Source organism: Oncorhynchus nerka, linkage group LG7 (assembly GCF_034236695.1).
Source record: "Oncorhynchus nerka isolate Pitt River linkage group LG7, Oner_Uvic_2.0, whole genome shotgun sequence".
NCBI classification, from domain to species: domain Eukaryota; kingdom Metazoa; phylum Chordata; class Actinopteri; order Salmoniformes; family Salmonidae; genus Oncorhynchus; species Oncorhynchus nerka.
In genome coordinates, this window is record NC_088402.1 from 84,834,176 (window position 1) to 84,858,369 (window position 24,194).

Consider the following 24,194-nt stretch of genomic DNA (forward strand, 5'->3'; position numbering starts at 1 on the left):
AGCTGTGAGGGGAACGGCACCTCACTACCTCCAGGCTCTGATCAGGCCCTACACCCAAACAAGGGCACTGCGTTCATCCACCTCTGGCCTGCTCGCCTCCCTACCACTGAGGAAGTACAGTTCCCGCTCAGCCCAGTCAAAACTGTTCGCTGCTCTGGCCCCCCAATGGTGGAACAAACTCCCTCACGACGCCAGGACAGCGGAGTCAATCACCACCTTCCGGAGACACCTGAAACCCTACCTCTTTAAGGAATACCTAGGATAGGATAAAGTAATCCTTCTCACCCCCCTTAAAATATGTAGATGCACTATTGTGAAGTGGCTGCTCCACTGGATGTCATAAGGTGAATGCACCAATTTGTAAGTCGCTCTGGATAAGAGCGTCTGCTAAATGACTTAAATGTAAATGTAATGTAAATGAGTCTAGGGGTAGGGCTAGGAGTGGTGGAGTCTATGGGGGGTGTGGTGGAGTCTAGGGGTAGTGGTAGGAGTGGTGGAATCTAGGGTAGGAGTGGTGGAGTCTAGTGGTAGGGGGGAGCAGTGGAGTCTAGGGGTAGAAGTGGTGGAGTCTAGGGGTAGGAGTGGTGGAGTCTAGGGTAGGAGTGGTGGTCTAGGGGTAGGGGTGGGATTGGTGGAGTCTAGGGGTAGGGGTGGGATTGGTGGAGTCTAGGGGTAGGGATAGGAGAGGTGGAGTCTAGGGGTAGGGGTAGGAGAGGTGGAATCTAGGGGTAGGGGTAGTAGTAGTGGAGTCTAGGGGGAGTGGTGGAGTCTAGGGGGAGTGGTGGAGTCTAGGGGTAGGGGTAGGAGTGGTGGAATCTAGGGGTAGGGGTGGTGGTGGTGGAGTCTAGGGGTAGGGGTGGTAATGGTGGAGTCTAGGGGTAGGGGTGGTGGTGGTGGAGTCTAGGGGTAGGGGTGGTAGTGGTGGAGTCTAGGGGTAGGGGTGGTAGTGGTGGAGTCTAGGGGGAGTGGTGGAGTCTAGGGGTAGGGGTAGGAGTGGTGGCATCTAGGGGTAGGGGTGGTGGTGGTGGAGTCTAGGGGTAGGGGTGGTAGTGGTGGAGTCTAGGGGTAGGGGTGGTGGTGGTGGAGTCTAGGAGTAGGGGTGGTAGTGGTGGAGTCTAGGGGTAGGGGTGGTAGTGGTGGAGTCTAGGGGTAGGGGTGGTAGTGGTGGAGTCTAGGGATAGGAGTCTAGGGATAGCATTTGTGTTTAGGGAGTCCTTCAGATTAGAGGCTATAGGGATGTCCAGGGATGTTATCTTGTGTGAATATAAGTGTGTGAATTGGAGAGGAACTCCTGCTAAACATTCAACATGTAGTGAGTATTTTTGGGTGTCAGGGAAAATGTATGGAGTAAAAACTACATTATTTTCTTTAGTAATGTAATGTAGTAAAAGTAAAAGTTGTGAAAATATAAAAAAGTAAAGTACAGATACAACAAATAACTACTTAAGTAGTACTTTAAAGTGTTTGCACTTAAATACTGTGTTTTGTCATAGGTACGGCTGAATAAAAAGAGACAGTACACACACCAACATGACAGCTGGGCTTTCTCACACTCACAAATACTGTACATACTCCTGCATTCATATGGGAATGTTATCTAAGGCTTCAACGTGGACAACGTCTGCCAGAGATCTGTGTCTGCTGCATTGTTGGGAAAGCTACTCTGAAAATATAGTTTACCAAGCTACCAATTACTTCACAATGGAAGAAGTTCAGCTATATCTACATCTGATATGTAATAGACTACAAATTGCAAGGACATATCTCTCTGAAGTCAGATGTTAACAGAATGAGTGATTTAGCCTATTAAACACAGAAAGTCAGAATTAGGCTGGTCTGATGCCGAAAAAGAAAGATCATTTTTGCAAAAAAGTATTGTGTAGTTCCAGTAGTTAGCTACTGTCAAATATGTCATTAACTACTGAAATCACTACCCAGATTTGAACTCATATCAAACATTATTTGTCATATTGCCCGAATACAACAAGAGTAGACGTTACAGTGAAATGCTTACTTACAAGCCCTTAACCAACAATGCAATTTTAAGAAAATATCAACAAAAAAGTAAGAGATAAGAATAACAAATAATTAAAGAGCAACAGTAAATAACAATAGCGGGGCTATATACAGGGGGTACTGTTACAGAGTCAGTGTGCGGGGGCACCGACGTCGAGGTAATTGAGGTAGTATGTACATGTAGGTACAGTAATTAAAGTGACTATGCATAGATGAATACTTAGAGTAGCAGCAGCATAGAAGAGGGGGGGCAATGCAAATAGCAAATAGTATGGGAAGCCATTTGATTAGCTGTTCAGGAGTCTTATGGCTTCGGGGTAGCTGTTTAGAAGCCTTTTGGACCTAGACTTGACACTCTGGTACCGCTTGCCGTGTGGTAGCAGAGAGAACAGTCTATGACTAGGGTGGCTGGAGTCTTTGGCCATTTTTAGGGCCTTCCTCTGACACTGCCTGGTTTAGAGGTCCTGGATGGCAGGAAACTTGGCCCCGGTGATGTACTGGGCCGTACGCACTACCCTCTGTAGTGCCTTGTGGTCGGAGCCTGAGCAGTTGCCGTACCAGGCAGTGATTCAACCCGTCAGGATGCTCTCGATGGTGCAGCTGTAGAACCTTTTGAGGATCTGAGGACCCATGCCAAATCTTTTCAGTCTCCTGAGGGGGAATAGGTTTTGTCATGCCCTCTTCACGACTGTCTTGGGGTGCTTGGACCATGTCAGTTTGTTGGTGATGTGGATGCCAAGAAACTTGAAGTTCTCAACCAGCTCCACTACAGCCCCGTCGATGAGAATGGGGGCGAGCTCGATCCTCCTTTTCCTGTAGTCCACAATCATATTTTTTGTCTTGATCAAGTTGAGGGAGAGGTTCTTGTCCTTGCACCACACGGTCAGGTCTCTGACCTCCTCCCTATAGGCTGTCTTGTCGTTGTCGGTGATCAGGCCTACCACTGTTGTGTCATCAGCAAACGTAATGATGGTGTTGGAGTCATACCTGGCCCTGCAGTCATGATTGAACAGGGAATACAGGAGGGGACTGAGCACGCCCCCCTGAGGGGCCCACATGTTGAGGATCAGCGTGGCGGATGTCTTGTTACCTACCCTCACCACCTGGGGGCGGCCCGTCAGGAAGTCCAGGATCCAGTTACAGAGTGAGGTGTCTAAGTCCCAGGGTCCTTAGCTTAGTGATGAGCTTTGAGGGCACTATGGTGTTGAATGCTGAGCTGTAGTCAATGAATAGTATTCTCACATAGGTATTACTTTTGTCCAGGTGGGAAAGGGCAGTGTGGAGTGCAATACAAATTGCATCATCTGTGGATCTGTTGGTGCAGTATGCAAATTGGAGTGGGTCTAGGGTTTCTAGGATAATGGTGTTGATGTGAGCCATGACCAGCCTTTCAAAGCATTTCATGGCTACAGGTGTGAGTGCTATGGGTCGGTAGTCATTTAGGCAGGTTACCTTAGTGTTCTTGGGCTCAGGAACTATGGTTGTCTGCTTTAAATATGTTGATATTACAGACTCAGACATGGAGAGGTGGTCAGCGCATGCTCGGAGTACACGTCTTGGTAATCCGTCTGGCCCCGCAGCCTTGTGAATGTTTACCTGCTTAAAGGTCTTATTCACATTGGCTGCGAAGAGCGTGATCACACAGTCGTCTGGAACAGCTGATTCTCTCATGCATGTTTCAGTGTTATTTGCCTCGAAGCGAGCACAGAAGTTATTTAGCTCGTCTGGTAGGCTCGTGTCCCTAGGCAGCTCTCGGCTCTGCTTCCCTTTGTAGTCGGTAAGGGTTTGCAAGCCCTGCCACATCCGACGAGTTTCGGAGCCGGTGTAGTACGATTCAATCTTAGTCCTGTATTGACGCTTTGCCTGTTTGATGGTTCGTCGGAGGGCATAGCGAGATTTCTTATTAGCTTCCGGGTTAGAGTCCCGCTCCTTGAAAGCGGCAGCTCTACCCTTTAGCTCACTGCGAATGTTGCCTGAAATCCATGGCTTTTACTCCAATCGTCATATTAGAGTAAAATCAAAGATACCGTAATAGAAAATTAAAAGTGAAAGTCACCCAGTAAAATACTACTTCAGTAAAAGTCTAAAAGTATTTGGTTTTAAATATACATTAAGTATCAAAAGTAAATGTAATTGCTAAAATATACTTAAAAAGTAAAAGTATAAATAATTTCACCTTGCTTATATAAAGCAAACCAGATGGCACGATTTCCTTGTTTTTTAAATTTACAGATAGCCAAGGGCAAAACTCCAACACTCAGACATAATTTACAAATGATTTGTGTTTAGTGAGTCCACCAGATCAGAGGCAGTGGGGATGACCAGGGATGTTCTCTTGATAAGTGTGTGAATTTGACCATTTTCCTGTCCTGCTAAGCATTCGAAATGTATGGAGTAAAAAGTACATTATTTTCTTCAGGAATGTAGTGAAGTAAAAGTAAAAATTGTCAAAAATATAAATAGTAAAGTAAAGTACTAAAGTAGTAAAAATCTACTTAAGTAGTACTTTATTAAGTACAGCAATGGAATTTAGTTCAACTACCACCAAGCTACTGCAAAATGTACATGTAGTCCACTACTCCCCAACAATGGTCAGCTGACACAGTCGGAATTCAACGATACCATTTGAGTTGCACTTTCATGGATCATGTAGAATTGACCTCAAAATTCCACATTTAGCCAGTTATCCCTGGTGTTACTTAACAGGACTAGATGTTCTGCCCTCCTCCCAGGGTTTTCCTGTCAGCCTGTTGTGTGGAGTGAGCTGTGAGCTGGACACAAAGGGGTGGGATAAGTCAGAGAGGATAATGGCTGAAGAATAATGAAAGTTATTTGTTGGAAAAATCTCCACCAAAAATCTTGACCCGAAACAGTTTCACTGACATTACAAAATCTGTCTTTTCTGCAGAGGAGTTGTCTCACTTTCTGTACACCATTGGCTGTTTATCCTCCCTGTGCAAATAAACCAGCTTATTTATCAAATGCCAGCCCAGCCAAACGCTCCTTATTAAAACAGGAAAAACAGAATTAGCTCTATTTGAGTGAGGAGTTTGGTAGGATCAGGATGTTCAGATCCCATCATATTTATACAAAACATGCCCGTGGGAACACAAACAGGTCTTTTTTTAAAGCAGACACATAAAGCTACGCAATCAAATGCACAACAATAATACAAACTGTTATTCCTTGGTTTCTTTTCTTCATTTTCCCAACTATGAGAATCAGAGAGATGCCTAGATACCACAAGGGTGAAATTATGACCTCAAGTGGGCCCTTTATTTGAAGCATGCTATGTATCTGGCACCACGTGTCCATAGTTGGCCCATATTATCTCCTGACTGTAGACATTACAGCTGAGATCACACACTAATCATCAAGGCCCAGACAGATCAGACAGACACACTGAGAAATACTAGCTATCTTGAGCTGAACGTTGAAATAATTTCTGTACCCATACACACAGACTAATGGGAAATCTCAAGGAGTAAGATAATTAAGAGAACTGACTTATAAACTACCAAAGCTGACAAAACTGCTGACAACAAGTAAATGTAAAAACGTCTGTTTTGAATTCATCTAGATCACCACTCCCTCGTGTGGTAGAATATTGCTGAGGATATCAACCATCTACACTCTCTCACTCCCTCGACAAAGCAATACTTAATCTAGCCTTTTGGGGGCCCAAAGCAATTCTACTGTTTTTGCCTTGGGGCTAGACTAATTTACAAATCTAACAATTGTTAGCTGACATGGGCTAATTGAGTGACTGTCAGTGACTGACATAACAAGAGAAAAACTGCTGATGCACAACCAAATGTCAAACTTGCACCTTGTAAGTTATACAATTCTAACTCTCAACAGTAAAACATTTTTTTTGCAGTTTTAAAGTGTGTTTTTTTCCCCCATCAAAATCTGTCAGTTTAAGCTAGAGATACCAGATTTTTTGCGTGGGCTCAATCCACTGCATCCGCCCATGTCTGCCTTCTGCACACGACTCTCTGGAAAGGGGAGACTCTCACGAACACAATGGTGTTCTCCGTTTTTCTCTATGACCACAACAAGCGTCACGGGACTCGTCTGAATGTAACCCATACAAACCAATGGAAGTACAGCATGGAGGTAGTTTTGCGCCCCCAAAACTATGGAGTTTAAATATGTGTAAAACGTCCTAGATATAGGACAAACATTTTAAAACCTTATTCCTTATTCCTTATGATCTATTTTATTTTTCTATATTTCTTGCAATTTATGAATGTGTTATTCAATTAGTTTCTATGGGCTATAGCAGTAAATGCCAAATTCAGTATTTATCAGATTATTTCATATCATTTTTTGGGATACCTAAAGGGCTCATACACATTTTGCCATATGGGGCAGAGAATTATTTTTCGATTTTATGACAAATTGTATGCAATTCTACAAATTTTGCCATGGGGCAGAGATTTTTGTTGTTGCAGTTTTGTTAATTTCTTACAATTCCACAGATTTTTCGGTGATTTATGCCATGTTAATGATATCTGAGTGAGAGTGACTATCAAAATCAATGGGAGCCCTCTGGGCACATGCCCTGCGTGAGCGGTCAGTATTCTGCCATTATTACTGGCTAGGCTAACGTACTTATCTAAAAAGTGTTGGCTGACATGGCTAATTGAGTGACTGACATAACAAGAAACAATTTGGTGATGCACAACTTGCACCTTGTGTACTCTACTATTATAACTCGAAACAATAAGTTCAGACCTGACTGAGTTACTGCAAAAAAAAATGTTATATATATTTTTATTTTTGGTCTGGGGTTCCCTAGTGACCACTACGTCATTTATGCCTGGAGCCAGTCCAAACTTCATCAAAGGGATGTCAATGTTATTGTTCATGAAACCATCTCCCATCCATGGTAAAATCAAACCCAGGTCAATTAACAAAGTCCTGTATCTTAGATTCCCAACCTAGATTCCTCTGTCTCCGCTTAGTCTCTCCTCATCAGTGCTCTTCAGTAAGGATTATGGAGAGCTGACATTTTTGTGATGCAGGCATCTGTAAAACCTCAGGAGACTAGTTTGCCTGCCAAGAGAGAGAAGGGAGGGTGTCATTAAAATGGGGCTTTAGCATTGTAATTTAATGCCACCCCTGCACTCTTTACTGCCACTGCTGCACACACTTGAATAGTTTCAGATGGAGCGTGATCCACAGCAAACATCCCCCTTATCGCTGTAAAATCATATTAAACTAATTTACCAGCCCTTTTCTCAGCTCTGCAAATCAAGGAGTGTGAGAGAACAGATCTTTAATCAATCACGCAGTTCGTCTGCATACCTTCTGCAATGTTGACAGACCTGCCTTTTGGGGAGCTCACACGTAGATGTCACTGCAAATAACACAATCCATGTGGAATTTAGTGCAGCTGGACAGCCACTGCAGGTACGGCTTTACCAACCTCCCCCTGCAGGTTGAAACACCTTTTCTGACCTATTCAATGTCTTTCTACAGGTTACTCTGACATCTTTGTTCATTGTTCTCAAGACAGATCAAACACAGCTTGAAAAGCTTGAAAACGTGTTTATGTGATTTCATTGCTAACAATGAAATAGTATAATTAAGAATAGTGTTTTCTTCCAAACTTCTAATTGCAGTAATTCTCTGAGCATGGTTTGGACTATATACAATCATTAAAGAATTTGGTTAAAGGACTTCGTCCCAGCATGGTCCGTGTGGTTCTTTCTAAAGAGACAGTGTGTGGTCAAGTAAGTCTTATGATCGTGTAAGTAATGAGCTTGAGCCAGCATTCCTTCTGCTTTCTGTGTTGAAAAATCGAATAAATGATCCTGCCAGTAACCACAGAATAATCTTGGGTGGACCTGGTTACGCTGTTCCCAAGGGAGATCATCTTGGCTTGTTAAGCCTTTTAGTGTAATTCATTTGTTTTGGTTATTACATGCCAGTTACACATTTAGAGTGAAACACAGCTTGCTTTGCGAATAGTTGATTCTACAGGCTATATTATAATACCATCTGAAAACGGATAAAGTGAGAACTATAACAAGTGAGCTGGAGGTGTTGCACTGTGAAGCCACAATCTGTAGATGTCAAAATGAGGCCATGTCAGTGTGAATAGGGGAACACATGTCACCCATGGAATGTAATAAATATCATAAGGTAATATCATTGGTTAAGAGCATCAGAACTACACAGAAAACATATCTGTCAGGAGAGCTTTAGATCATATGTCGGTTGAACTTGCAGTGAAATGAGACATCGGTTCTAATGACAGATCTAAGGAACTGTGCACTCATCACTTGATGAGGTTTTTAAATGTAACCTTTATTTAACTAGGCAAGTCAGTTTAGAACAAATTATTATTTACAATGACAGCCTACCGGGGAAACAATGGGTTTACTGCCTTGTTCAGAACAATAGATTTAAACCTTGTCAGCTCGGGGATTTGATCGAGCAACCTTTCAGTTACTAGCTCAACGCTCTAACCACTAGGCTACCATGTCCCCTGAGATGTCCTTGAACAAGTCCAATTTGTTATTATTAATCCATTGAGAAATGTTCTATGAGTGTTATGAGATGCTGTTGAAAGGGTACTTACAGTACAGTAGTCGATTGGCAGGTGCTGACTGATATGCTTTTCGGGGGAACCAAGAGTACATTCCAAAAGCAAAAGGACAAGAACTCACTTAGTGACAAAAATATTTAAAAATATATATATATATATATATATATATACTTTCCCAACAATAAAAAACAAAATCTGAAACACTGAATAATTCTCTATCATTCCACGTATTCTGTGAAAATGGTACCCATATGTTTTGTGGATATACACTGTACTGCTGGTATTGTACAAAAACATATCTGTCATCAATTAACCCCCTGCACACACACACACACACACACACACACACACACACACACACACACACACACACACACACACACACACACACACACACACACACACACACATCAACCATAATGAAATGATTTCCAGTAAGACATGTCAGCACCAGTAAAACTCTCTGTAAAGGAGCAGGGAACCCACAAGTTGAGCCGAGTCCAACCGACCAGACTGGCATCCACAGCCTTGTGCTGTAACAAGGACCCTGTGATGGTTATGGAAGAGAGAGATGGAAGAGAGAGCATACACTTGGCTCACTGGGTTTTCCATTCTGTCATCTACCAGCAGCTTCTAGCTTAGCAACATACAATGGCGCAGTCTTATAAGTCTACTAAACAAAATCTGACTCAAAATAAGTCAGACCACACAAAGATGTATTGTGTCCAATGTAAATTGTAACAGTGTTCGTTAATTCATTTGACTTGATCTATGATCTAATAAGCAACACTCGCAAAGACAAAAAAAACTCTATAGACACACACACACACACACACACAATCAGGCCAGGCTCCAGACCGGAATAACTAATTTCCTGCCTAGTCATTGAGCAGAAACTCTGACGTTCAACGGTGCTTTCCATCATCATGAGGGTTAGCCTAAGGCAAAAACGAATGGAAAATATGTGTACAGTATATCAAATGAAGGACTACAATATGTAGAAAAAAAGAGGTAGGGAATTGCTGCTTAGGTACACAATAGTAGATTTTGGTAGACAGAGGGTGCTCTTTGGTAAAAGGGGTAAATTGATCATGGTAAAGAAAGGAGGACCAAGGCACTCTTCGTATAATTAATAAAAAGACCATTATTTGTATGGAATTGTCACGCCTATTCCTGTTGCCTCCTGATACTTTGCCATTGGACAAACAGATAACAATCAGGGACAAACATGTACAATAAAATGGTTTCGCAAGTGAGCAGTCAAAATGTCCTTCAGTATAACAGCAGTATCTTTTCACTCAACAGATAGAAATGACCTTATGACATATTTGTCAAGCACAACCGAATATTATCCAACTAGCAGGTTAAGTCAAACCAAATAAGATAGTAGTGGAAGACCAAGGTTTTCATTACAAAGTTTTATCACAGTGACATTGTACTTCCAAGTCTAAGTCTACAGGCTACTGTGTGGAATGCATGTGGATTCCTGTTGTCAAAACACTGATTGAAGTGTTTTGGAGTAACTAAGTATTTCAGATCTTGGTTTCGGTAGCCAAGGAAATGAGTGAGGGAGTTAAGATCTCCCCTTGGCCCTAACCTCTGACTTGTGTGATACGCCACATCCGCATGCAGTCACACACACAATAAACCCATCCAAAATACTGTCTTTGTTCTTCAAAAGTTATAAGGCATGGGGAAGCTGTTGCCACAGTAGCTCCAAAGTTTAGGGCAAAACATACAATACAAAAAGGGGAAGTTTTGAGCAGACAGACATACTGTAGCCAACACGTGCATAGTTATTATAATATATGCTTGAACCAAGTAATATTTCCACTTACCTTATTGCTTAATAATGCTTACATATTTTGCAATACTCATCACACATGTATTTTTGTTTATTTTATTTATTTAACTTTATTCTGTCCTATTCTACTGTATCTTAGTCTATGCTGCTCTGACATCGCTCGTCCAAATATTGATATATTCTTAATTCCATTCCTTTACTTTAGATTGTGTGTATTGTTAGATATTACTGCACTGTTGGAGATAGAAACACAAGCATTTCACTACACCCACAATAACATCTGCTAACCATGTGTATGTGACCAATAACATCTGCTAACCATGTGTATGTGACCAATAACATCTGCTAACCATGTGTATGTGACCAATAACATCAGCTAAACATGTGTATGTGACCAATAACATCTGCTAAACACGTGTATGTGACCAATAACATCTGCTAAACACGTGTATGTGACCAATAACATCTGCTAAACATGTGTATGTGACCAATAACATCTGCTAAACATGTGTATGTGACCAATAACATCTGCTAACCATGTGTATGTGACCAATAACATCTGCTAAACATGTGTATGTGACCAATAACATCTGCTAAACATGTGTATGTGACCAATAACATCTGCTAAACACGTGTATGTGACCAATAACATCTGCTAAACATGTGTATGTGACCAATAACATCTGCTAAACATGTGTATGTGACCAATAACATCTGCTAACCATGTGTATGTGACCAATAACATCTGCTAAACGTGTGTATGTGACTAATTACATCTGCTAAACACGTGTATGTGACTAATTACATCTGCTAACCATGTGTATGTGACCAATAACATCTGCTAAACACGTGTATGTGACTAATTACATCTGCTAAACATGTGTATGTGACCAATAACATCTGCTAAACATGTGTATGTGACCAATAACATCTGCTAAACATGTGTATGTGACCAATAACATCTGCTAAACATGTGTATGTGACCAATAACATCTGCTAAACGTGTGTATGTGACTAATTACATCTGCTAAACACGTGTATGTGACCAATAACATCTGCTAAACATGTGTATGTGACCAATAACATCTGCTAAACATGTGTATGTGACCAATAACATCTGCTAAACATGTGTATGTGACCAATAACATCTGCTAACCATGTGTATGTGACCAATAACATCTGCTAACCATGTGTATGTGACCAATAACATCTGCTAAACATGTGTATGTGACCAATAACATCTGCTAACCATGTGTATGTGACCAATAACATCTGCTAACCATGTGTATGTGACCAATAACATCTGCTAAACGTGTGTATGTGACTAATTACATCTGCTAAACACGTGTATGTGACTAATTACATCTGCTAACCATGTGTATGTGACCAATAACATCTGCTAAACACGTGTATGTGACTAATTACATCTGCTAAACATGTGTATGTGACCAATAACATCTGCTAAACATGTGTATGTGACCAATAACATCTGCTAAACATGTGTATGTGACCAATAACATCTGCTAAACATGTGTATGTGACCAATAACATCTGCTAAACGTGTGTATGTGACTAATTACATCTGCTAAACACGTGTATGTGACCAATAACATCTGCTAAACATGTGTATGTGACCAATAACATCTGCTAAACATGTGTATGTGACCAATAACATCTGCTAAACATGTGTATGTGACCAATAACATCTGCTAACCATGTGTATGTGACCAATAACATCTGCTAACCATGTGTATGTGACCAATAACATCTGCTAAACATGTGTATGTGACCAATAACATCTGCTAACCATGTGTATGTGACCAATAACATCTGCTAACCATGTGTATGTGACCAATAACATCTGCTAAACGTGTGTATGTGACTAATTACATCTGCTAAACACGTGTATGTGACTAATTACATCTGCTAACCATGTGTATGTGACCAATAACATCTGCTAAACACGTGTATGTGACTAATTACATCTGCTAAACATGTGTATGTGACCAATAACATCTGCTAAACATGTGTATGTGACCAATAACATCTGCTAAACATGTGTATGTGACCAATAACATCTGCTAAACATGTGTATGTGACCAATAACATCTGCTAAACACGTGTATGTGACCAATAACATCTGGTAAACATGTGTATGTGACTAATTACATCTGCTAAACATGTGTATGTGACCAATAACATCTGCTAAACACGTGTATGTGACCAATAACATCTGTTAAACATGTGTATGTGACCAATAACATCTGCTAAACATGTGTATGTGACCAATAACATCTGCTAAACATGTGTATGTGACCAATAACATCTGCTAAACATGTGTATGTGACCAATAACATCTGCTAAACACGTGTATGTGACCAATAACATCTGCTAAACATGTGTATGTGACTAATAACATCTGCTAAACACGTGTATGTGACTAATTACATCTGCTAAACATGTGTATGTGACCAATAACATCTGCTAAACATGTGTATGTGACCAATAACATCTGTTAAACATGTGTATGTGACCAATAACATCTGCTAAACATGTGTATGTGACCAATAACATCTGCTAAACATGTGTATATAACAAATAACACATTTTCTACCACAGATTTTGCATCACACAAGCATAACATTGCCTTTATCCTCATTGGGACGTGGGAAATGTCCGTATGAGGGAGAATCTGTCTAGTTTTACTATCGTTGTTGGGACTTTTGACGGTTGAAGAACCAACAAACACAATAAACCCCTCCACTCAGAATGAAACAAACACATTTACACCTTTATTTACCAAATACAGTAAATGGCATCATATTACGGTCATCATGCAATGGGATTAGCATAGTGAATATAGGCATACGTTCACTGTGCTAATCCAATTCTACTGTATTTTAGTCTATGCTCTTACATTGCTCATCCAAATATGTATATATTCTTAATTCCATATGTGACCTGACGTTGAATGTGTGTATTGTTACTTGTTCGATATTACTGCACTGTTGGAGATAGAAACGCAAGCATTTTGTTACACCCTCATTAATAACTTTTGAAAACCTCTCATTCCGTCAATTAGGCCTAGCCTGCTCTCCAGTGGTGATAGAGTGATCTACACCACAGTGATAGAGTGATCTACACCACTGCAAATCACGAAAACACGATGCGCAGCATGCACGCGGATACTTGTGTGCCCGCGTCTCCATCCAGGATCCTGGCAGTTGTTCTCCAACATGGCGACGTCAGGTGAGAATTATGTTAGCTAAATTCTGCATGGGCCGGGTGTTTTTAGAAAGGGATGGATTCACCGTTTTGAAATGCATACTTTTTCCGGGTGTGTCGACTTCACATGCTTTGTGTCAGGAGGGGCTGTATCGTGGCGGACGCTGCAGGGAGGGAGTGGGCATGGAACCATGTGAACATCGCACTTTACAGGGTAACGTTATTTTTCTCCGAATGATCATCGCCATCATAGATAGTATGCAACTGTCGCAGTCCCAAACAAACTATGTCAACACAATGAGTTATATCTGCAGGGTTTTAGAAATATGTACCCAAAGTTAAATAGACACTTGACCTGACATCTATGTAAACAAAGAGTAGACAGCTGTCTAGCCTACGTTGACAGTGTCTGGAGCATGCGTAGTAGACCAGGGTGGGGGGTAGTTTATGTTTTTGTGGTGCATCAACATCTGATGGAGGAGGGAATGGGTAAAGGCCTCATTTCATGCTCTTCTGCAAGTCTGTAAAGTGAACATCCACATTACACACGGTTCTGTGACCCATGTGGCGGGCTTGGAATGACCCTTAAAAATCGGGCTCTGTTAGTCTCTTTGCAGGGATATTATTTTCCGTCACTGACTCACTGCTAAGTGCAACATACTCAAACACTTTTGCCTGATTCAATCCCTTTGGCCCAAAAGCAAGCCACGCTGAGTTGTACACTACTGGGATGGCCAGGTTACCCGTCCACCCTTATTGCTGGAATCATAGTGTAACGACCCTGGGTTTATAAGCGCTGTGCTTTTGCGGCACAGTCGATAGCGTGCCGGAACTCGGGCTCGAATGTCGAGGGTTCGAGACCTGCTTACAATATTGTAAATGACAGTGTAAAAATATATGATCCAAGCCAGCACAATAAGGCCAAAGACAGTATGAAGATATTGTAGCGACCCGCACAGACAGCTGTGTGTTATGTGTTAGGCTAGGAGGTGGTTGTGTTGTACTGACCAGTACCCGGTGTTCGCGGGGTCCGACATGTCAATCAACCTGCTATTTGCCAATCACGGGAATGCCTGGAATGTTCTGATGCCGGGCATCCTGGTGGTTGGCGGAGTGGCGTGGAGGGGGGTTGGGCAGGGGGGTGGAGCATTGGAAGTTAAGACCAGGTTCAGCCTTTGTTCTCTCTCTCTTACATCTGGGCTTCACAAGAGAAGGTCACGATTGGCTTGTGGGTTATCTGTCATCTTTTTGGCGTGTGCTACGGCCCAAACAGTAGCCTGTGTAAAGTTGGTTTAATAAACCGTCAATTCGCAAACTCAAGCCTCTATCTGGACAATTGTTCATTTATGATCTAGTCAGGTCATTACATTGGTGTCAGAAGTAAAAACGTTGATACAAGTTAGCCAGCTAGCTAGCTGACTTATGTGGCTAGCTACCGTAGGTGAGAACGGGGATTGAAAATGCTTCGAGGGAATCCGAAAGTGAAGGTGGAGGTAGGGGACGATTATGGCCAAGGAGGTGCGTGTGAATGGTCGTCGGGGGTTCTGTCTGAGGAGATCGCCAGGGCGTCGGAGCGCAGAGGCCGCTTGAGGGAGGACGTTAGAGCGATGGCGGATGAAGCGGGCATGAGTGCTTCGTCGACGGTATTTCGCGCGGACCGAAGTGGTGACGTCGACGCGGCGTGACGAGGAATCTGGGGCTCAGGATGTAAACAAACATGGCGGCGCCCAGTTCCCGGCTGCGTCCGTATCTGTTAAGACCCCGAAGTATTCCGGTAAGGCGGATTGAAAAGCTTTTCATGCTCAGTTTGAACTGTTAGCTCATTTTAGGGGGTGATCGGATGAAGAAAGGGCACTGCAGTTGGCTTTATGCCTCACGGATGAAGCTCTGGCCTGTTTGATATTGATTAGCCCCGAGGACAGGCATGATTATGGTGCTTTAGTGGGAGCACTGGGGAGGCGCTATGGACAGTGTGTACAGCCCGGGCTACTGCGCTCCGAACTGAGTAATAGACGCAGGCAGCCTGGAGAGCCTCTACAGGTGCTAGCTAATGACATTGAGAGCCTCTCTCGGCGGGCATATGCTCACATGCCCCCCTCGCGAGCTAGCACGGGACCAGTTCATACAGGCGCTCTCTCCTACGGAGCTGCGCATACAGACCCAGCTGGCTCATCCTGAGTCATTGCAGACAGCCTTGGAGATGGCTTTGGAGAGGGAGCTGGTGTGGGCTGGGGCTTCAGCTGGGGCTTTGGTGGGGGTGCAGGGAGACACACCCTCTGTGCGAGCTGGGGGGCAGAGCAGCCCGGAGCCGGAAAAGCCTGCTTGGGTGGCCGAAATGACAAAACTCATTCGTGCTGTGTCGCTACAGGCGGAACGAAACACACGCCCTGGTCCCAGGGTCTGCTGGGGTTGTGGCCAGCCAGGCCATCTGCGCCGAGATTGCCCCATGTCCCCCAGAGCTCAGGGAAACGGCTCGGGTCCGCATAGACCGGGTAGTGCGGACTCCTGGCTTTCTATCCCAACCACCATCATCTTCAGGAGGAGCCCACCGGCACAGACGGGGAAGCAAGGCTCCACTTCCCCCAGAAGCAGACGAGGGCAAGCGGATGGAGCCTGTTGTTGTGGTGGGCCGGACCTGTGTTGGGGACTTTGTCATGTCCCTGTCACTGTGGAGGGGGTGCCCTGCTCCGCCCTGGTGGACACTGGGTCCACAGTAACCCTGGTGAGGCCAGATATTGTGCCAGGTTGGACTCAGTGTGAGCCTACAACTGTGCAGCTCCGCACAGTCACAGGTGAGCTGGCACCCATGAAAGGGAAGGGAATAATGACTCTGACAGTAGGGGCAGGACTGTGCGTCATCCTGTGTGGGTGGCGGCTGTGCAGGACCCTTGTATCCTGGGGTTGGACTTTCTTAGGAGCACAGGCTGCCAGTTAGACCTAAATAGGGGCACACTGAGCTTCCAGGGAGGGACGGAAGTCACCATGGCCCCCCCTAATGTCACATTCACTCAACCCAACAAACCCTTTACTCCAACAGTTAAAGCAGCAGAGACTCATGGCTGAGCCCCCTCCCCCACAGCTGTGTGTGACTTTTCCCCAGTCCCCCTGTCACCTACGGCGGTGTGTTACATTCCCCCAGCTACCTCCATGACACAGCCCTCTGTGAGCCCGGGCCGCACCCCCCAGCCCAGCTACCCCAGATGGGAGAGGAGAGGACACTGTCTGCAGTGAGGGAGATATGGGGAGGAACTGTGTTGGTCTTGACCCCGAGCAGCAGGAACGGTTGTGGCAGTTGCTGTTTGAATTCAGAGACAGCTTTGCGTTGAGTGAGGAAGAGGTGGGTCAGACTCATCTGGTGCAGCATGAGATCGACACAGGTGATGCTCGACCCATCAAGATGCGTCCCCGCCGTATCCCGCTGGCACGCCAGGAGGCGGCAGACAAGGCTGTGTTGGAGATGCAGCGGGCAGACTTCATTGAGCCCTCAGACAGCCCCTGGGCGGCGCCAGTCGTCATGGTTCCGAAGAAGGGGGGCAAGCTGAGGTTCTGTGCGGACTACAGGCGGCTGAATGAGGTAACCAGGAAGGACTCATACCCCATACCACGTATCGATGAGTCGCTGGACCTGGTTAGGGGTCCTCCTGGTTCTCCTCACTAGACCTCCGCAGTGGCTACTGGCAGGTGCCCCTCTCCCCAGAGGCCAGAGCCAAAACTGCGTTCTCCACTAACAGAGGACACTGGCAGTTCAAGGTCCTGTGCTTTGGCCTGTGCAACGCTCCAGCTACTTTTGAGCGTTTGATGGACAGGGTGCTGGATGGCATCCCCCGACAGCAGTGTCTGGTATACCTCGATGACATCCTGGCCCATGGCAGCTCCTTCCAGTCAGCCCTGGGGGCGCTACGGCGTGTGCTGGAGAGGGTGGCTGCCGCAGGTCTGAAGCTCCACCCCGAGAAGTGCCACTTCATGAGGAGAGAGGTGTCCTTCTTGGGCCACCGAGTGGGGAAGGAGGGGATCAGCACCATGGAGGACAGGGTAGGGGCTGTCAGAGACTGGCACACCCCCACCGACCAGCGTCAGCTGAAGAGCTTCCTGGGCCTGGCCTCGTACTACAGGAGGTTTGTACGGGGCTTCTCAAGCGTTGCTGCTCCACTGAACCGCCTGCTGCCGAAGGACAAGGCTTTCACTTGGACAGTGGAGTGTGAGGAGGCGTTCAACACCCTCAAACGTGCACTGATCGAGGCCCCGTGCTCGCCCCTGACCTCACCTTGCCCTTTATCCTGGACACAGACGCGAGCAATGTGGGCATGGGTGGGGTGCTGGCCCAGGTGGGGCCAGAGGGGGAGAGAGTGGTGGCGTACTTCAGCAAAACATTTGACAAACATGAGCGCCGCTACTGTGTCACCCGGCGGGAGCTCTTGGCTGTTGTGGCTTCCGTCAAACACTTCAAGTACTACCTGGGTGGTCTGCCCTTTACTGTAAGGACTGACCACTCTGCTCTCCAGTGGCTCATGTCTTTCAGAGAGCCAGAGGGGCAGGTGGCACGCTGGTTGGAGGAGCTTCAGCCGTATGACTTCACGGTGGTGCACAGGGCAGGGGCACGCCACTCCAACGCCGACGCCATGTCCCGTCGGCCCTGTACTGCAGACGGCTGCCGCCACTGTGAACGGAGAGAGGGACGGGAGAGAGAGCTGCGGGCAGAGGAGGGTGTCTGTGCCACAGTGTGTCGGGCGAGCGGGCCTGTCTGCTGTGAGCTGCAGACTGTCGACGTGGCTGAATGGCGGCAGCAGCAGGGACGGGACACAGACCTACAGCCAGTGCTACAGTGGGTAGAGGCGCAGGTGAGGCCACCATGGGAAGAGGTGACAGCGCTCTCACTCGCGACCAAAGGGTTGTGGTCGAAGTTTGAGAGACTGCGGCTGGCTGATGGCGTGCTACAGCGGGCATGGAAGGAGTCAGCTACGGGAGAGGAGAGGTGGCAGGTGGTGGTCCCAAAAGCATTGCGGAGGCTGTGCTCCAGAGTACTCATGGGGGTGGGGACTGGACACTTTGGGGTCACAAAAACAATGCGCCGTCTCCGTCAAGGCTTCTACTGGGGGCAGCACAAGAGGGATGTGGAGGACTTTTGTCGCCGCTGTGACAACTGCACAGCGAGAAAGGGCCCCCAGGCCGCTCTCATGCTCAGCTCCAACAGTTCCCAGTGGGGGCTCCCATGGAGAGGGTGGGAGTGGATGTAGTTGGGCCGTTCCCCACCACAGACAGTGGAAACCGCTGGGTGCTCACGGCCATGGACTATTTCACAAAATGGCCCGAGGCCTATGCTCTGCCTGACCAGGAGGCAGAGACCATCGTCGACGCCCTGACAGCGGGATGTTCAGCAGGTTTGGAGCTGCAGAGTCCATCCACAGCGACCAAGGCAGAAACTTTGAGTCCCGTGTGTTCGCCACCATGTGTGAGAGGCTGGGTATGCACAAGACCCGCACTACTCCTCTCCATCCTCAAAGTGATGGCCTTGTGGAGCGCTTCAACAAAACGCTTGGACAGCAGCTGGCCATCGTCTCTTCCAAACACCAGCGTGACTGGGACAAGCACCTGCCTATGGTCCTCATGGCATGCCGCTCCGCCGTCCAAGACTCCACCTCCTGCACGCCTGCCCTCCTCATGCTGGGGAGAGAGATCCGCACCCCCTGCGGAGATGGCGTTGGTCGGCCCCTGGATAGCCCTCATGTTCCTCCGGGGCCGGAGTATGCCCGGAGACTCCAGGACCGCCTGAGACAGCCCACACCTTCGCCAGAGAGCAGCTGGTGAATGCAGGTGTGAGGCAGAAAAGGAACTATGACGTGCACACCCGGGAAGGCACTTTGTGGCTGGGGAGCTGGTCTGGGTCTACAGCCCCCTAAGGAAAAAAGGCAGATGCCCCAAGTTGGACAGTCACTGGGTGGGACCCTGCAGTGTCCTGGAGAGGGTAGGGAGGTTGTGTACCGGGTGCAGCTTCCTCCCAGGGGGAGAAAGGTGGCACTGCACCGGGACAGGTTAGCCCCCATACAGAGGGGCCTCTTCTCCCCAAACCCCAGGAACCCCCACAATTCCCCTCTCTGGCAATGACATTCTCCAGGCACCCACCCTCAGGTGCCGCAGAAAAGGCTCCAGACAGCCCACTCCCCCTGTCTCCCCCCCTGTGTCACCGCGTGGTTCCCCAGAGCCACGGACTGTATTACCCGTTCCCGCTTCCTTGTCCCCCATATCCCTGCCTTCATCCCCTGGTTCCCAGAGGGGCACTCTGCGACCATCACGGCCACGCAGGCAAAGGAGACCTCCGGGTCGCTTCAGAGACTTTGTTTGTTCCCTCGGGGACGAGGGACTTTGTGGTGGGGGGGGCTGTGTAGCGACCCGCACAGATAGCTGTGTGTTATGTGTTAGGCTAGGAGGTGGTTGTGTTGTACTGACCAGTACCCAGTGTTCGCGGGGTCCGACATGTCAATCAACCTGCTATCTGCCAATCACGGGAATGCCTGGAATGTTCTGATGCCGGGCATCCTGGTGGTTGGCGGAGTGGCGTGGAGGGGGGTTGGGCAGGGGGGTGGAGCATTGGAAGTTAAGACCAGGTTCAGCCTTTGTTCTCTCTCTCTTACATCTGGGCTTCACAAGAGAAGGTCACGATTGGCTTGTGGGTTATCTGTCATCTTTTTGGCGTGTGCTACGGCCCAAACAGTAGCCTGTGTAAAGTTGGTTTAATAAACCGTCAATTCGCAAACTCAAGCCTCTGTCTGGACAATTGTTCATTTATGATCTAGTCAGGTCATTACAATATGTTACATGTCCTTCTCCAATATAATCCCCAATCACACACTCTTGTAATGTGTAAAAAGAAAAACGTCACGGCGATGTTGGCTAGCTAAACTAATGCGTGGAATCACGTAATCGTGTTTAGCGCCGAACTGCGCATTTGCAACTCAAAGGCACTCCTTCAATATAAAGTTGTTTTTGACAACAACAAAAAATGAAAAAGTGTCAGTAAGTCACTTTCACGAGGTAGGAGTAATAACATGTTCAACTATTTAAGACATTGGCTCGAATCTAGGTTGTGCCTTTAGATTTCGAGGAAAATTCTTCCATAGAGAGAGGGGGGGGGGGGGTGCAGCAGCACTACCATTTTCATGTCACAGTGAGTCTTGTCAGAAACTTGTCAAAGAGCTGTTTGACCATGATAAAATGTCACCCTCTCCTCACAGCAGCTAAGAAGAAGGGGAATAAGACCCTATCCCTGACTAACTTCCTGGCAGAGGACAAGGGGGGTAATGCACCCCCAAGTTACCCCCACCAAGCCCACTAGCAGCTGGGCCAAGGAGACAGATGACCTAGACACAGAGGGTGAGATTCTTCAGAAAAAGGATGCAGCATCAGAGTTATTTGTTCTCCTTTCTCCAATACGTTGAGTGTTCCCAACCAGGATAAATGTGGTTACGATTTGGCTACTGTAACTCATGTAGGCCCAATCCTGTTCTGTGACATTCATCTCTGGTCAGTACACAGAACAGCATCTGACCCATCTTATCGTAAGGAAGCATGATCTTAAAAGGGAAATCTGCAGTTTAAACAATGACAAAAATTGCGACCCCGGCACTGTTTTTGGCAACTATCTGAGGATTGGGGCTGGAGAAATGTAACCACTCTCAAATTCATAGACAGAGCTATGCATGCAATGACACATCATCCATGAGATCAAAATTATACTTTCAACCATGTTTTGAGGCTATAAAGTGTTTGTTTACAATTACATTGTTTATAAACAATGGAGTAAAAGTGAAAACTGTAACTAGGCCACTCAGGAACATTCAATGTTGACCTGGTATGCAACTCCAGTGTATATTTGGCCTTGTGCTTTAGGTTATGGTGCTGCTGAAAGGTGAATTTGTCTCCCAATGTCTGTTGGAAAGTAGACTGAACAAGGTTTTCCTCTAGGATTTTTGCCTGTGCTTAGCTCTATTCCATTTATTTTTATCCCCCCCCAAAATTCGCTAGTCTTTGCCAATTACAAGCATACCCATAACATGATGCAGCCACCATCATACTTGAACATTTGAAAAGTGGTGCTCCTTTATGTGTTGTGTTGCCTTTGCACCAAACATAACACTTTGTATTCAGAACATTAAGTTCATTTTTTTGCCACATTTTTTGCAGTTTTACTTTAGTGCCTTATTGCAAAAATGCATGTTTTGGAATATTTGCATTTTGTACAGGCTTTGTTCTTTTCACTCTTTTTACTCTAGGTTAGTATTGTGGAGTAACTGCAATGTTGTTGATCCATCCTCAGTTTTCTCATATCACAGCCATTAAACTCTGTAACTGTTTTAAAGTCACCATTGGCCTCATGGTGAAATCCCTGAGCGCTTTCCATTAAGGTGTATTGTGTGTAGACGAGAGACACAAAATCTGAATTTAATACATTTTAAATTCAGACTGTAACACAACACAAAGTCAAGGGGTGTGAATACTTTCTGAAGGCACTGTATATTATTAATTTGAAAGTTTAAAAAAATCATGTTCAATCATCGATTGGCCCTTTAACCTCCAATCCCTCTCAATTTCTCCCTTCTCCCTCCAGTATCCACCTCCTGGCATACAGAGGAGGATACTTCCCGGGCCCCAGCCATCGACCGCTCCATCCTGCCCACAGCACCCCGTTCAGCCAGGGCCCCAGCCATCGACCGCTCCATCCTGCCCACAGCACCCCGTTCAGCCAGGGCCCCAGCCATCGACCGCTCCATCCTGCCCACAGCACCCCGTTCAGCCAGGGCCCCAGCCATCGACCGCTCCATCCTGCCCACAGCACCCCGTTCAGCCCGGGCCCCAGCCATCGACCGCTCCATCCTGCCCACAGCACCCCGTTCAGCCCGGGAGCCAAACGTTGACCGCTCTTGTATTCCTCGCGGTCCCCCTTACACCGCCTTCCTGGGCAACTTGCCCTACGACGTGACTGAGGACTCCATCATGGACTTCTTCAGGGGCGTGGGGGTAAGTGCATTTCACATTTAGCACATGTTTGGCCCTACCCAAAACATAACATTTAAGCCTAAATCTGTTGTGTTACACAGTTAGTTTGTGGGTCCTCTGTAGCTCAGTTGGTAGTGCATTGCACTTGTAATGCCAGGATAGTGGGTTCAATTCCCAGGTCCACCTATACATAATATGTATGCAGGCATGACTGTAAGTCTCTTTGGATGAAAGCCTCTGCTGAATGGCATACATTATTATAAGCCCTCGAACTGAAATCTGGACCTTGAAGGCAGTTCCACTACTTTTTTCATTCTTTCATTCTATCCCTCTAATCAGGGACTGATTTAGACCTGGGACACCAGGTGGGTGCAATTAATTATCAGGCAGAACAGAAAAGCAGCAGTAGTCCAGACCTCGTAGAGTAAGATTTAAATACCCCTGTTACCCCTGTTAATACCCCTGTTATAAAGTATTTGCCAACTTGCTGCAAGTATTTGTTCATTTAAACCCAGACATACTATATCTTTGTTTGACTCTGTCTGTCTGTCTGTCTGTCTGTCTGTCTGTCTGTCTGTCTGTCTGTCTGTCTGTCTGTCTGTCTGTGTGTGTGTGTGTGTGTATAGATCAGTGCAGTACATCTTCCTAGAGAACCCAGTAACCAAGACCGCTCAAAGGGTTTTGGCTATGCTGAGTTTGATGATGTGGAATCTCTCCTGAGTGCCTTGAGTCTAAACAAAGAGGTTAGTCCATTTTACAAAGTGAGCTTCAAGGAAAATAGTCATTCGGTTTAGCCACTAGCTGGTGAAACGGCAGTCAATAGGTTTGGCCACTAGATGGCACATGTCATCCATTACTTTTTTAATGTTGTTTGCTCTTCCTCCTCTTCCTCCATGCAGAACTTCGGAAACAGAAGGATCCTTGTGGACATTGCAGATTGGTCTTGTTGGATTTGACATTTTGAACATTGAGATAATAAAGACATGATAGATCAGACGCATAGTATATTAAGGAGTGAGATCTGTAGAAAGAGTGTGGCTGTGGAATGTGTTGGGTGGACGGGAGGAGCTCAACGGATTGCTATTGGGGAGACGGATGGACATCTGTGGACTAGAAGGAGGAGGGGTTGAGGTCAGGAGGTGAGGTCAGATCCCCTGAAGGTAAAGGTTACTAAAGGTTTACTACCCTTTTCCTGTGGAACTATAAGATTTAAGGATTGGAGAGAAGGAGGAGTGTCTTAAGGGGGATGTATATAACTGTGATGGTGAGAAATGTTGGTCTGTCTGACCCTTTGAGCAGAATTAAATTTGGTTAAAGCTTCTCTAGAGTCTGTGAGTTATTTACTCTGAAAGATAAGAACCTAACAGTCTAAGGACAAAGGTGTGAATCTTATGTTTGCGTAGCTACAGTACAAAAGCTGAAGAACATACATACACACATCTAGGTACTTTTTTGCAGGTGATGGAGTTATAGGCGACCTCATGAAAAAGGAAAACGCCACACGATGCTGTTCATGCTCCCAGGTGATTTTGTTGCAACGTTTCGACCCTTCATCCCTTAGATCTTATCCCAAGATGGCATAGCAGTCAGACGTCCTTT

At 45.9% G+C, this 24,194-nt stretch overlaps 1 protein-coding gene across 4 annotated transcripts; it reads left to right on the plus strand.

Annotated features, from left to right (window-relative positions):
* Window positions 1–13,516: 13,516 nt before the first annotated feature.
* LOC115132654 (eukaryotic translation initiation factor 4B-like) lies at window positions 13,517–23,915 on the plus strand. 4 transcript variants are annotated; one of them, XM_065020908.1, is made up of 5 exons: window positions 13,517–13,628; window positions 20,834–20,972; window positions 22,207–22,616; window positions 23,222–23,338; window positions 23,495–23,915. In XM_065020908.1, exons 2-5 carry the CDS (start codon window positions 20,900–20,902, stop codon window positions 23,549–23,551), a joined length of 657 nt encoding a protein of 218 aa, XP_064876980.1. In that variant the 5' UTR covers window positions 13,517–13,628; window positions 20,834–20,899; the 3' UTR covers window positions 23,552–23,915. The 4 variants fall into 4 exon arrangements, with proteins under 4 accessions (XP_064876980.1, XP_064876982.1, XP_064876981.1 ...); XM_065020910.1 differs by having other exon boundaries at window positions 20,837–20,972; XM_065020909.1 differs by lacking the exon at window positions 13,517–13,628 and adding an exon at window positions 13,635–13,818.
* The last annotated feature ends 279 nt before the right edge of the window (window positions 23,916–24,194 follow it).